General features: G+C 47.3%; 1 protein-coding gene across 1 annotated transcript in view; it reads left to right on the top strand.

Moving 5' to 3' along the window:
* cacna1aa (calcium channel, voltage-dependent, P/Q type, alpha 1A subunit, a) overlaps positions 1-12973 on the top strand; it is a 76109-nt gene that overhangs the window by 30519 nt on the left and 32617 nt on the right. The window contains 15 exon segments of the mRNA XM_062450854.1: positions 427-595; positions 1646-2095; positions 2097-2314; positions 2555-2898; positions 3045-3180; positions 3315-3364; positions 3367-3446; positions 3536-3595; positions 3955-4061; positions 10270-10369; positions 10753-10913; positions 11122-11262; positions 11434-11635; positions 11769-11933; positions 12487-12597. Coding sequence (XP_062306838.1) covers positions 427-595; positions 1646-2095; positions 2097-2314; positions 2555-2898; positions 3045-3180; positions 3315-3364; positions 3367-3446; positions 3536-3595; positions 3955-4061; positions 10270-10369; positions 10753-10913; positions 11122-11262; positions 11434-11635; positions 11769-11933; positions 12487-12597 — 2494 coding nt within the window.

A 12973-nucleotide genomic window follows, 5' to 3' on the forward strand; every position in this document is an offset into this window, starting at 1 on the left:
CAAAGTGCCCCTTTACCAATGTGTGTGTGGGCGTAGCTGTGTTTGTCTATGTATTTGCTCGTACTTATGTCTGTAGACAGTATGTTTACTGTACATGTACCAAGTGTGTGTGTTTGTGTAGGTACGTGTATGCGTGTGACCATGTGTATGTGTCTTTAATGCTCAAATACCAACCAGGGATTTGACCTTCTCTTAACCTCCACCCAACCATTCTTATTCTTCCTCTCCTCCTCTTCCATTTCCCCTCACAACTCAAACCTCCTTTCATTTGACACGTTTTGGGACCCTGCCCTCCCCCTCTTACCCCTCTACTCCCCTGTACTCTCTTCCCCCCCGTCTTTCCGCCTTTCTCTCACCTTTCACCTGTCTCCTCCCCCCCTCCCCCCCCCCCTCCCCTCCCCTCTCCACGTGCCCTCCTCCTGGCAGTAAGGAACAGCAGAAGAACCACAGGGGGAGCAACAAGTCGGTGTGGGAGCAGCGCACCAAAGAGCTGAGGAAACAGACTCTGGTCACCAGCCGTGAGGCCCTCTTCAACGAGCTGGACCCCGAGGATAGCTGGAAGGAAAGGATGGGGAACGAGGGCGAGGCGGATGGGGTAAATATGGAGACGCTCGTGGAGCAATGAGGGTAGCTGCCTCGTCGTCTCTAGGTGACGTGACGTTCTGTTGTACTGCAGGAGTTGTAGGTGCTACTGTGAGATAGATTTAAAGGCAAAACTCGCCTGTACTGTTTGCGTGACAGCAAACAGTGTACTATGTTGTGGCAGTTTTTGAGATAATCAATCATAAAGCTGAAGTCGGGTGACGTACAGAGTTAATGTTTATTTGACGTATCACGTAAACATAATAACGTTACCAAAATAACATAATCGACACACATACTAAAGACAATAACACAAAGACAATTCCATACAGCTCCATCTAGCATTCTAGAAATGGAACTGGGAGAATCCAGCCCACCAGCACTATCCAGCCGATGGCCCTGAACTCCCCAGAACATTCTTCAACAGACCATTTTATAGATACGACAGTTCTCAAAAGTCATTGGTCCATCCTACAGACATGCAGCTATACCAAATCTCTTCTGTTATTGGTTAACTCCTTAGAACAATACAGTTGAATCCACATTGTCTTCAAACCAACTGTCTCTTCCTCCCTAGGTGACAAGAACTCTAAAGTCACTCGTCACTAGTTACTAGTTCGGTGTCATAAAACTGCAGGTGGCATCTACCCCAAATGGAGTTAAATCAACATACATTGAATCAAGCTTTTTAGCCAACTGTAAACTTATTTTAAAACACATTCATTGTACATATGACCAACACTTCTTTCCAAACTACCGCAGTTATTTTGCATCTCATGTTGAATGTTTCACGAGCCCAGCTGTATGTTTGAGTGTTGCTTTCACCAAGGAATTTGTAAAGAGCACCTATTCGACGTGTGGTTGTGGATTGATGTGATGGTATACAAGGACTAGAACCACGCTAGAGCTGTTCTATTTTATCAAACTTCCTTCACTTGACACCTCTCACACTCTCTCTGTCTCCCTCTCTCTCTGTGTCTCTCCACCATACCACGCCTGACACCGTTGTGTCCTACCTCCCTCTTCTCCATCACCCCCCCCCCTCCCCTCCACCCTCCTCTAGGTAAACTTCTCCCGCAACGTCCGTCCAGACATGAAAACCCATCTGGACCGCCCCCTGGTGGTAGACCCCCACGAGAACCGCAACAACAACACCAACAAGACCACAGCTACCAACCCCCCAGGCACTGGAACCCCTGGCACCACCCCGGAGGCCGAGCCCTGCCTCACCCAGCAGCCCACTGACGAGATCCTCCGCAAGGACGCACAGCTCCACGACAGAGGGCGCGGACGGGGTCCAGGGTCCAGGAGGGCACCCTTGGAGCGCGGTGAATCCACCGAGAGCCGGCGGAGCCGCAAGGAGACGGAGAACCATCACCACAACCATAGCCGCCAGCATCACCACACATCCCACACCCGTCTGGATGCCCCCGTGCCCGGGCAGGCTTCCTCTGAGGACAGGCCCCCCGCCCGGAGGCACCACCACACCCGCGGGGGTAGTGGGGGAGGTCAGGGGGGGGGGCCTTCGGAGCACCGGAGGCCCAGGCCACACCGGCGCGTGGCTGAGGATGAGGAGGGGGGGGGGAGGAGGAGGGGGGAGGCACAGGAAGAAGGAGGGGGAGGAAGGGGAGCAGGAGGGCGGCGAAGCAGAGAGGAGGCCGAGGCGTCACCGCCACGGCAACCAGTCGGAGGGGGAGGGGAAGAAGGAGAGGACACGACAGCATCGGAGGAGGTTCGTAAACAGGCGTGTATACGTGAATACATGTTGACCTTTATTCCAGAAATATTCCATCTTCTCTGACGGTTGGGGAAACCTTTCAAGAGATTTGTAACTCGAGGCTGTTCTTTTGTATATCTCTGTACGTCTTTGCTTCACTCTCGTGTAACCATTCTCCATCTCTTACTCTCTTTATCCCATTTCTCATCCTTCTTGGACTTGTTTTAAACCCTCCCTTTCCACACTCCCCTCCAGGGATGGCCCCAACCTCTCCACCACCCGACCAATCCAAAAGAGCCTCCCCAGACAAGACAGCCAATACAGCGAGGACATGGATAACGTGATGAACAGTAAACTAGCCACCAGCTCCCCCTCGCAACAGGGCACCCAAGACCACCCTATCCCTGCCAGCAACCATACTCCAGCCCCAGGCTTCGGTTCAGGCCTCCATATGACTAAGAGCAGCACCCAAGGAGGCCTAGTGCCTGCTGATAGCTATGGCAATGTCAGCCATTTTGGTAATAGGACTCGGCTACCACACCCAGACTACACAGCGCTGGACATGCCCATGTACCCCTCCAGCAATGCAATTCTACAGGGTGAGGAGAACGAAAGTGGGGCTGTTTGTGCACAAGCTTGGATTACCACAACCTCTGTGTCTCCTACTTCTCTTCTTTCTAACTGTCTTTCCCCTCCTCCCTCACCCTTCCACCTCCGCCCTCTATTCTCCTTTTGTTCTCTCAAGTCAATAAGAATGCCAACACAGAGCCCCTGCCCAAGAAGGAGGATATGGATGATGATGAGGATGAGAAGGGCAAAGATGGTGGACGCAAACCCATGCCTCCCTACAGCTCTATGTTCATTCTGTCTACAACGAACCCGTGAGTGTACTTGCAGTTACACACACACACAACACTCCTACACATAGACGTTACACCTCAATGTGTTGAAAAATGCACCCCCCTTTTGTAACACATTTCTCTCTGCACATGTGTACGTGTTTGCGTGAGAGCAGGTTCCGACGATTGTGCCGCCACTACATTTGCCGTGGGAGCTACTTTGAGTTTACATTCTGCTGGTTATCGCTTTGAGCAGCGTCGCTTTAGCTGCAGAGGACCCTGTGTGGCCTGAGTCCCCTCGCAACAACGTGAGACAGTCCACTACATACCATGAATCTCACACACACACACACGTTTACAGTATACACTAACATCTGGTCTCTCTCTCTCTATGTAGGTGCTGCGTTATTTTGACTATGTGTTCACAGGAGTGTTCACCTTTGAAATGTTAATTAAGGTAAGGCACCTTCCTGGATCTCATAGCACCCAGAATGGAGAGCTTTCCCTGGGCTACACATTGCTCCAGAGCCCCACTGCAGACTTCAGACAGTGCATGTCCCAAATGTAATGGAACGGATGTGATGTGGTAGTGGTGGTTGAGAATTTTCCTTTATGAAATCATCACTATATTGCTCAGTCTAATTTCCTCTCTTTCTTTGTTTATCTCACTCTTTCGCTCTCTCTCTCTCATTCAACCTCTCTCTCTCTCTCTCTCTCTCTCTCTCTCTCTCTCTCTCTCTCTCTCTCTCTCTCTCACTCTCTCTCTCTCTCTCTCTCTCTCTCTCTCTCTCTCTCTCTCTCTCGTGTGCCTCCCAGATGGTGGACCTTGGTCTGGTTCTGCATCAGGGATCCTATTTCCGTGACTTGTGGAACATCCTGGACTTTATAGTGGTTAGTGGTGCTCTGGTGGCCTTCGCCTTCACGTAAGTTACCATCCTTCCCTCTCCTCCCCCTCCTGCCTTTCTCCTCTTCTTTCCTGTCCCCACCCCTGCACCTGCCCCCCACTCCCATCACCTTCAGCCTGCTGGTCCTCCAGCACTCCTGACCCCACCCTGCAGTGCTCCTCGCCCCCCCTCCTCTCTCTCTCTCTCATCTCTCTCTCTCTCTCTCTCTCTCATCTCTCTCTCTCTCTCTCTCTCTCTCTCTCTCTCTCTCTCCCTCTATTCTCTCTCTTTCTCTTTGTTCCTCTTCGTCATAATCTTGTCCGTGACCCTATCCAGTGTGATTGGCGTCTAGTCCAAGCTCAATGCTGGTCATAAGAGCTCCCCCTACCCCACGCTACACCCCCCCCCCCCCCCCCCCACACACACAAATCCTGACCTCTTCACCACCCAACCAACCGGTCCCCCAACCCTCTATACGCCCCCTCCACCCCCACCCCTACCCACCTCATTTGTTTTTGTGGGAGTGAGGACCACCCCAGGCACCTGTAACCCTTTAAGTGCCCAGGTGGTTCTGGACCAGAGGGGGGGCAGAGATGCGGCCGAGACGTATACTCCCCAAACCCCCCCCCCTCTGTGATCTTCACCCCTTCCCGGAGAGAGCAGGTATTTGAGCCTCCTTCCTCTGCACGCCTAGTGACCATAGGACAGTCATTTGGAGGTCTTGCCTAAAGGAACTGAAATTGAGACTTTGAGTTCTTAGGAGTTTTGCATGGAATGGATGATGGTTAGTGCCGTGTTTATCACAGACTTTATTTCATCTGCTTTCACAAAGTGAAAGAATGTAGAAATTAAGTGGAGAGGTGAAATAGAATGAGATTCGAGGGACTTAATGGACTGCTTTTAAAATATAATGACAAAAAGCTACACGGATTTTACATGGATCCAATAACATCATATAACATGTTTGGAAGAGGACCATTTGTCTTAAGATGAACTCAGGTATACAGCTATGATGCCTCAGTGGCATTGATACGCATTTGTCCAGATGTATATCCAGGTTTATGAACCAATCACGAATATGCATGCCAATGTATTCTCGTCCTCCTCAGTGACTGAGCCATTGCTGCCTGCCTGATAGATACCTATCCAAACACTGTTGTTCTTGTGCAGCACATAGAGGACAACAACCGTTTCAATCAAACAATGCACAAATGCACAAAGCTACAGGCAAGTAGAGCAGGACCCATTCCAAATCTAGGCACTTTCAAACTGTAAATGGATAAGTGTACAAAACCATATTGCACTCATCCTACTGGAGAGTGATTGCAGATGCTTCTACCGAGTTGATGATATCAGTAGAGATGTACATTGAGTGCCTGTGGCTGGGGGCCAAAGGTCATTAAGGAAAATGGCGCCTTAATCACTCACTAACTCTCTTGGCTGGCTGACATGCAGTTATTCAACTAAGGATGCAATTAGATTGTGGCTTTTATAATTGCATGGACGAGTGTAAAGAGTGTTGTAGCCTCTGCCAAGATTATGTCTGATTGATTCACGGAACAAGAAACTGAACTACTATAGTATGTAGGGGTACTGTCTAGATCTGTCTGGCTTACAATTTCGCAACTATTGGAAGAAACCTGAAATTCGATTGTGGAAGTGACCAAATGTTACTGGAAAGTGAAGTTTGTTAGCTGCTATGTTAGTTGCAAGACTTGCATTAAAGGTGTAATTCATTTTTCACATTTGTGCCATTGGAAAATCTGGTTACCAGTAGTCATGTGCAGCATGACATGGGAATGCTCGCAGTTAGGATAAGGCAAGAGCAACATTTAGTTGACAAGTCGATTGAATTCAAATAGAATTGGTGCCTGTGCAGTGTTGAAAGCTATGAGTGAGAATGGTGTGCAGTACATACACGACCTGGACCCCATTTACATGCATACAGGAATGGGAATGGCTGTGACTAACATAAATGTATGAGCACATACGGTAAGAGCATACCATCCTTACTGTATACAATGCTGAATGCATACTCCAAATGCATACTCTATTAAATGCATATACTATCATGGCTCGGCGTGTATGTCTGGAGGTCATAAGCTGATAGGGGTTTTCCAGATGCAAGCAAAGCCCACTCCACTGTGCATTCCCCCCAACCACACGCCAACACTGCGCCCCCCCCAACCTCCTTTATCCAAGCATGTGACCTTATGGCCCCCCCTCCTTCCCATGATCCCTTATCCCCTTGCTCCCTAACAGTAACTCCCTCTGCTTGACGTCCCAGTGGGCCTACAGCGCGGCAACTGTAGGCCAGAGGGCATGGAAGGGTTACTCGTCCTCACGGTTGGAGGAATAGGAAGAGAACCTGGCTGTGCCTGCCGAACGTCCCCCTCCGTCCATCCCTCCATCCATCCCCCACCCCCCTCTTCCATCTTTTCCCGTCTTCCCTTCCCTGCTCTGCTCTGTGCTGACAGAGACAATTCCCTCTCCTTGCTTTCTCTCACTTTTTTGACTTTCAGTGACAAAATGCCAGCACTGGATAGGCCTCAACTATCCAGTGTTCTCAGATCAGAGGTTGTAAATGAGAGTGAGAGGAGGACATGGTGGAGTAATTGAGCCACACAATGCACTGTAGACGTTTCCTAACGTGGCTGGTTTAGGATCGGATTCTCTTACCCTCTGCCATGCTGACTCATTCCAGGGGGGGGGGGGGGGGGGGGGGGGGGGAATCTGACTGTAAGACAACAAGTTCTGTAGCCCTTGAAAGGGGCAAGCGGTCCTGGGTGACAATGGTGGGACCCCTGTATGTCAGGCTGATTCTCAATATATGTACACCCTGCAGAGTGTGCGTGCTTGTGCATGTGTGTCTCTAACAGTCTGTCTTCTAACCTTCTACTGGTGGTGGGTGTGTGTATGTGTCTGTGTTTTTGTGCAACTAACTCTGTCTGTCCCCTAACCCAACTGGAAGTGTTACATATATATGTGTGTGTCTATGTTTTGCGTTTTGTATATATGTGTGTTTAGGCCTGCGTTTGTTGTCTAAGGAAAGGGGACTTGAAGAATGAGGACAGGCATACTGACAGTCAGACAGACTTACATACAAACAGACCAGCGAACACACACACACATATTCACATCCAAAAGATATAGAAACTACAGTCTCATCCAAACTGTACCAATCCACACACAAGTCCAGATCTGTCCACTCACCTAACATCAATGTGTAGTTGGGCCTGGCCTGCTTCCTAAGAGCTGGGCTGGGGAGCTCAGGTGCCCTGATACTGGCTCAGTAGATTACACTAAAACCACAGAGACCTGCAACAGACTCCTTGCAGATACAGATAGCCCTCTAATTCGATTGGCGGAAATCAAACGGCACTCCAGATAGACCGAGCACTCTCATTGGAGATGCGTATCGCTCCTTGAATCTAATTAGTCTGGCATCTGCAGTCTGGTCTGGAGATCAGAGGTGTCTTGGCTTGCCTTGTCATCCTGCATGTTTCTTACTCAAAGATAGGCCCTGATAGGTCACTGCAGATGCATGTCACCCTCTAACCAGCCAATCGGATGATGGCTTGGTTACCACAGGTACTAACATGGATGTCCCCCTTTTGTTTAGAGTCGTTCGACGCATCGTTGACGAGGTGTCAATGATGAAGGCACTAGTTTGGTGCTGTGTCCTGTCCTGTGTCTACAGTAGAATGGAGGGGTGTGTGTGTGTGTGTGTGTCTGCATACTAGCACAGCCAATCGTGTGTTGACATAGGATAGGAATAGTTAAATAGAAATTTTCCAAAAACGTCAGCCCTATTAATATGTCACAGTTTTAGTCACACCATTTAAATACTGTTGTGTCTGTGACACACAGACAGAGAGTAAAGTGTGCATGTTTTCAAGGTGGAGGGACAACCTAACAAAAACGCAGGCCTTGCACTCTTCTTCCTCTCTCTTTTTCTGCCTCTCATATTGATGTTTTTCCTCCAAATCCCTCCTTTCTCTATACTCTGTTCTCTCTCTCTCGCTCTCTCTCGCTCTCTCTATCTCTCTCTCTGTCCCTTTTTTCCGCCCTTCTATATTTCTGTCCTCTTCTGTCTTCGTGTTTCTCACTCTTTCTCATCTCTCCGTCTGGACACCAACAGAAGCGGCGGCGGGTAAAGTTCTCTCTCTTTTCTCTTTTCTTTCCCCCACTGCACTGTCAGTGCTTGTCCTACAGATCACAAGGCTTTCCTCTCTTTCTTTAAAATAATCTGTTCCATCCATCCGTCCGTCCGTCATCACTGTCCGACTACTTGTCTAACTCTCGTCGTTGTTCATTCTGGTCTGTCTGTGGACCAGCCGTGTCTGAAACGCAACGGATGGAAATAACAAGGGGATCTGAATCGAATCGGAATCTGATGTGAATCCGAACTGCATGCAGAGGGAATCAACATGACCTTATGAGGATGTTCAAAGAAACTACTTTACCAGTTAGTCAGGCCAAAGATTTAGCGAAAAAGGTATTCTTCTGAATTATAGAAGTTCAGAAATATGAACAATGTGTGAACTGAATCCAAACACAACTATTGTTCATATAGATTTGGAGAAGCATATAGCTGTCAGCAGTAGCAATGCTAAAAGTCCCACTGTTCGATAGGGAGGGTGGTTTGGTGCTACAGTTAGGACTACAGTGCAGATGGCAAGCAGAGAAGCAGTGAGTCATGTAAAGTGAGCTAATGGAGAACAGAATTCCATCCTGCCCAAACCCAGAAGATGTGTTACATATGCTGTAGGAGTACAATATAAACACACACACACACACACCTGCATATACCTGTACACACGCACACACACCTCCACTATCTGCCCCACATCTGGTGTAACAGCTGCTAGAACCAAGCAGCTGTACACACCACAGGGGGTTCTAGAAAGCCTCACACACCTTCACACACAACCCTATTCATGACCTATGACCTTGTTCAGGCCACCCTTGGTTCCAACCACCAACGCCAGGGGGAAATACATAGAGCAATATGGGAGCGCTGTTAGTCATGAACAATAGTTGTGATAGGTGACAATATTTGAAATTAGGCTAAGCTAGCTGTAGTACAACCAGCCTACAAAGTAACTATTTAAAAAGACAGACATCCCCACCCTAATACATATAATATTCCATATCCCTTTGCATCCCCCCCTCCCCCCCAAAAAAGAAAAAGAGGTTTGGCTGGGCATTTCAGTCAAGAAATGCTTGTTAGTATTTTTGTCTTTACTAGCTCAAGACAAAATCTCATGCTGTTGGGGTTATGCTATGAAACCAGTTTTGTCTAAGTACGTATTAAAGGCAGGAAAGAACTGCACAAGAGTAATATTACAGAACGATAAGAAACATATGGTATACTGAGAGAGTTTGGTCATTAAATATGAACAGTTATTTAATACATAATAATTGTTTTAGACAGACAATTGGCGAATATTATTGTCCAGAGAAAGAAAGATACAGACATTACAATAACATTCATATTCATTTGAACCTCCTTCATTATCTTTGTAGCCTACATGTACCTTTGTTTTGCCCCAGTAAGGTCCCCTTTATTGTCTCGAGGACCAGCATGGTTCCTATACATGTAATCATGTGATAGGCCATTGTTTGTACACCATTTTTTTTAAGCTTAAGGGCTTTTTATCCAATAAAGGAGAATGGTCCAACTCTCTCTGTAAACACCTCTGAATAAAGTTCACTGTCCTCCATCTGCTCTAGAAGCAGCCGGTTTATAAGCAGCATGGAGCAGCATTTTAGAGTAGCATGAGTAGACTGCACTATCAATCTGGCATGTGATTGCTACGTTTTCCAGTCGCTTAGCGAAGTGTTGAATGCTTTCACATTTGGCAAGACAGGATAGTTCCGATACCACACTTTGGTATCAGAACTTTAATTAGCATGTAGTATAAAATATTGCTTATCCACAGAGTTTTAATAGCATGTAGCAACAGCGCTAACAACATACCTTATCTACGGTAGGACAAGCTAACATGAATAGCAATGTAGCATGTGTTGCTATGTTCTTCAACCCTGTCGTAGTTACTCACATGGAGCTAACTCGGCCGTGCCCACCCTCTAGGAATGGCCACCTTTTGCCATTTTGGATTGAAAGGACTGCGCTGGTACTCTCTCCAAACAACTCCCTCTTTTCTTCTGACAGTACTTTCATGTGTGTGTGCATGTATGTGTGTGTGTGTGTGTGTGTGCACGGGCGGGTGTGTGTATACAGGGGGAGCAGTAAAGGGAAAGACATCAGCACCATCAAGTCCCTCAGAGTTCTAAGAGTGTTGAGACCTCTGAAAACCATCAAGCGTCTTCCCAAGCTTAAGGTACTTTCACAAACTTTTTTGCCATGTCAGCAAATGTTGCCGAAGCAATATGTCAGAGCTTAGAGCCAAGTGTTTGTTGTTGATAGAAAGATTCACAATTTTCACTTTTGGCCTATAACTACTGTTGTGCCACATGGCACAGCAAGGAATTTCTCTCCCAAAAGTGGTAAGCACTTTTCCTCAAGCATAGGTTTGGATGCCCAACAGCCCTCTACGGCCTGTGTCCTAGACATGGATTAAGTCTAGTCCTAAACGAAGAGAAATATTCTATGAAGATCTTCATTGAAAAAAGTTTTTTTGTGTCGGACTACGCTTAATCCATGTTTGGGAAGTGAAGTTAGTTTGAAAAAGTGAGTTTGACAGCATGTTCTCTACCTCTCCAGGCGGTGTTTGACTGCGTTGTCAACTCGCTGAAGAACGTGTTGAACATCCTCATTGTCTACATGCTGTTCATGTTCATCTTCGCCGTGGTGGCTGTGCAGCTCTTCAAAGGCCGATTTTTCTACTGCACCGACGAGTCCAAAGAGTTTGAGCGCGATTGCAGGTCAGGAAACACACAGTTCATGTATGTTAGATCCGCACTTGGCTCATCTTATCAAGGAGAGATGTTCCACAAGTTGCAGGAAAATAACACTCAGCTATGTGGAAAATCACAGCTAACCTGAGCCAAGAAGCAATACTTCCTGTTTCCCTCTTTCCAGAAGTTGACAGTATAATAAGAGCGATACGGGTGCTTCCTTGGCATGTTTTAGGGGAGAGTATCTGGTGTATGAACGCGATAACGAAGTGAAGGCGCAGAAGCGGGAGTGGAAGAAGTACGATTTCCACTACGACAACGTGCTTTGGGCCCTGCTCACCCTCTTCACCGTGTCTACCGGAGAGGGGTGGCCGCAGTGAGTGTCACACTCACACACACCACACAAACACACACCCCACACCACAAACACACCCCACCCACAAACACCAAAATACACAGCAAGCACACCCACAAGAACACCCACAAACACAAGCCACAAAAACACAGACTCACTTTCTTCTCACAACCGCTGCTTTGTCACCTCCAGGGTGCTGAAACATTCAGTGGATGCGACTTATGAGAATCAGGGCCCGAGCCCGGGGTACCGGATGGAGATGTCCATCTTCTACGTGGTGTACTTCGTGGTCTTCCCCTTCTTCTTCGTCAACATCTTCGTGGCTCTCATCATCATCACCTTCCAAGAACAGGGAGACAAGATGATGGAGGACTACAGTCTCGAAAAGAACGAGGTGAGGAAGGCAGGGAGAGATGGCTACCTCGCCAAAACGGCGAGGTAGCCATTGAACGGTGTTAAATGTCTACCTGTGTCTGTGTATCAATGTCTGTATGTCAAACAACACCTTGTGTTCTGGATCCTTTCAGAGAGCCTGTATAGACTTTGCAATCAACGCCAGACCCCTGACGCGACACATGCCTCAGAACAAGCAGAGCTTCCAGTACCGCATGTGGGAGTTTGTGGTGTCGCCACCGTTTGAGTATACTATTATGGCCATGATCGCGCTCAATACCATTGTACTGATGATGAAGGTACACGTCCGGGTGCATGCATGTATTTACACAATCTGGAGCAACCACACACACACAAACACACACATGGATCATACAGTCAAATGAAGCAAACCATTGTACACAGAATATTCTTTATTTTCTCTCTCTTTTTCTCTTTGTCTCTCTCTTTCTGTCACGCTAACACATTGAATGACAACCTAATGCGTTTGTTGATCTGTAACTTCCTACTGTTTTCTGCCTGTCCACTGGCTGTGTTACTGTAAATCGTGTGAGTGCCTCTCTCTGTCTTTATACGTGCCTACTTCTCTGTCCCTGGCTGTCTGTGTTTCTGTGTGGGGTTGACCATGTTCATCTTTCTTTGTGCCACCACGTCCTTATTCGTGTGTCCATGTATGTCTTTTTTGTCCTTTTTTTGTGCACTCGTATATGGAAATATTTGTGTGTTTTGTACAAATATTTGTATGCCTCTGTGTGATTGTGGTTGTGTGTGTGTGCTTTTATATGTCTCTGTGTGTGTGCGTGCCTGCGTGTGTATGTGTGTGTGTGTGTTTGTTTGTGTGTGTGTGTTTAGTACGACGGAGCTTCACCAGCCTATGAAGCTGTCCTGGCCAACTTGAACATAGTTTTCACTTCGCTGTTCTCCATGGAGTGTGTGCTGAAGATCATTGCCTTTGGAGTGCTGGTGAGTGTGTCACTCGGACAGTGTGTGTGTTTCCCAAACCAGTGTATGTATGCTCAAACATGCATAATTGTAAAATATATTTGTATTGCACCATTTTCTCTAAATGTGTCCATACAGAAAGGAAATACATTTTGCAAGGCAAAGCATAGATTACCTGGTAATATAAAATAATAATAAATAATGTGTTCATTTTGCAGAGGTTTGACATACGGCAGGAGATTTTAACCTTCAACCTCAATCTGCAGTCAAATGCTCTACAACTGAGCTAAACCCGTTCTCATACCCTTCCATTATCCAAGATGACTGAACCACAGCATCACAATAACACTGTGCACCAATCTTATATGCACAGCATCCATGAACCAGAAAGTTACAA

The sequence above is a fragment of the Osmerus eperlanus genome, chromosome 2 (genome assembly GCF_963692335.1).
Source record: "Osmerus eperlanus chromosome 2, fOsmEpe2.1, whole genome shotgun sequence".
NCBI classification, from domain to species: Eukaryota; Metazoa; Chordata; class Actinopteri; order Osmeriformes; family Osmeridae; genus Osmerus; species Osmerus eperlanus.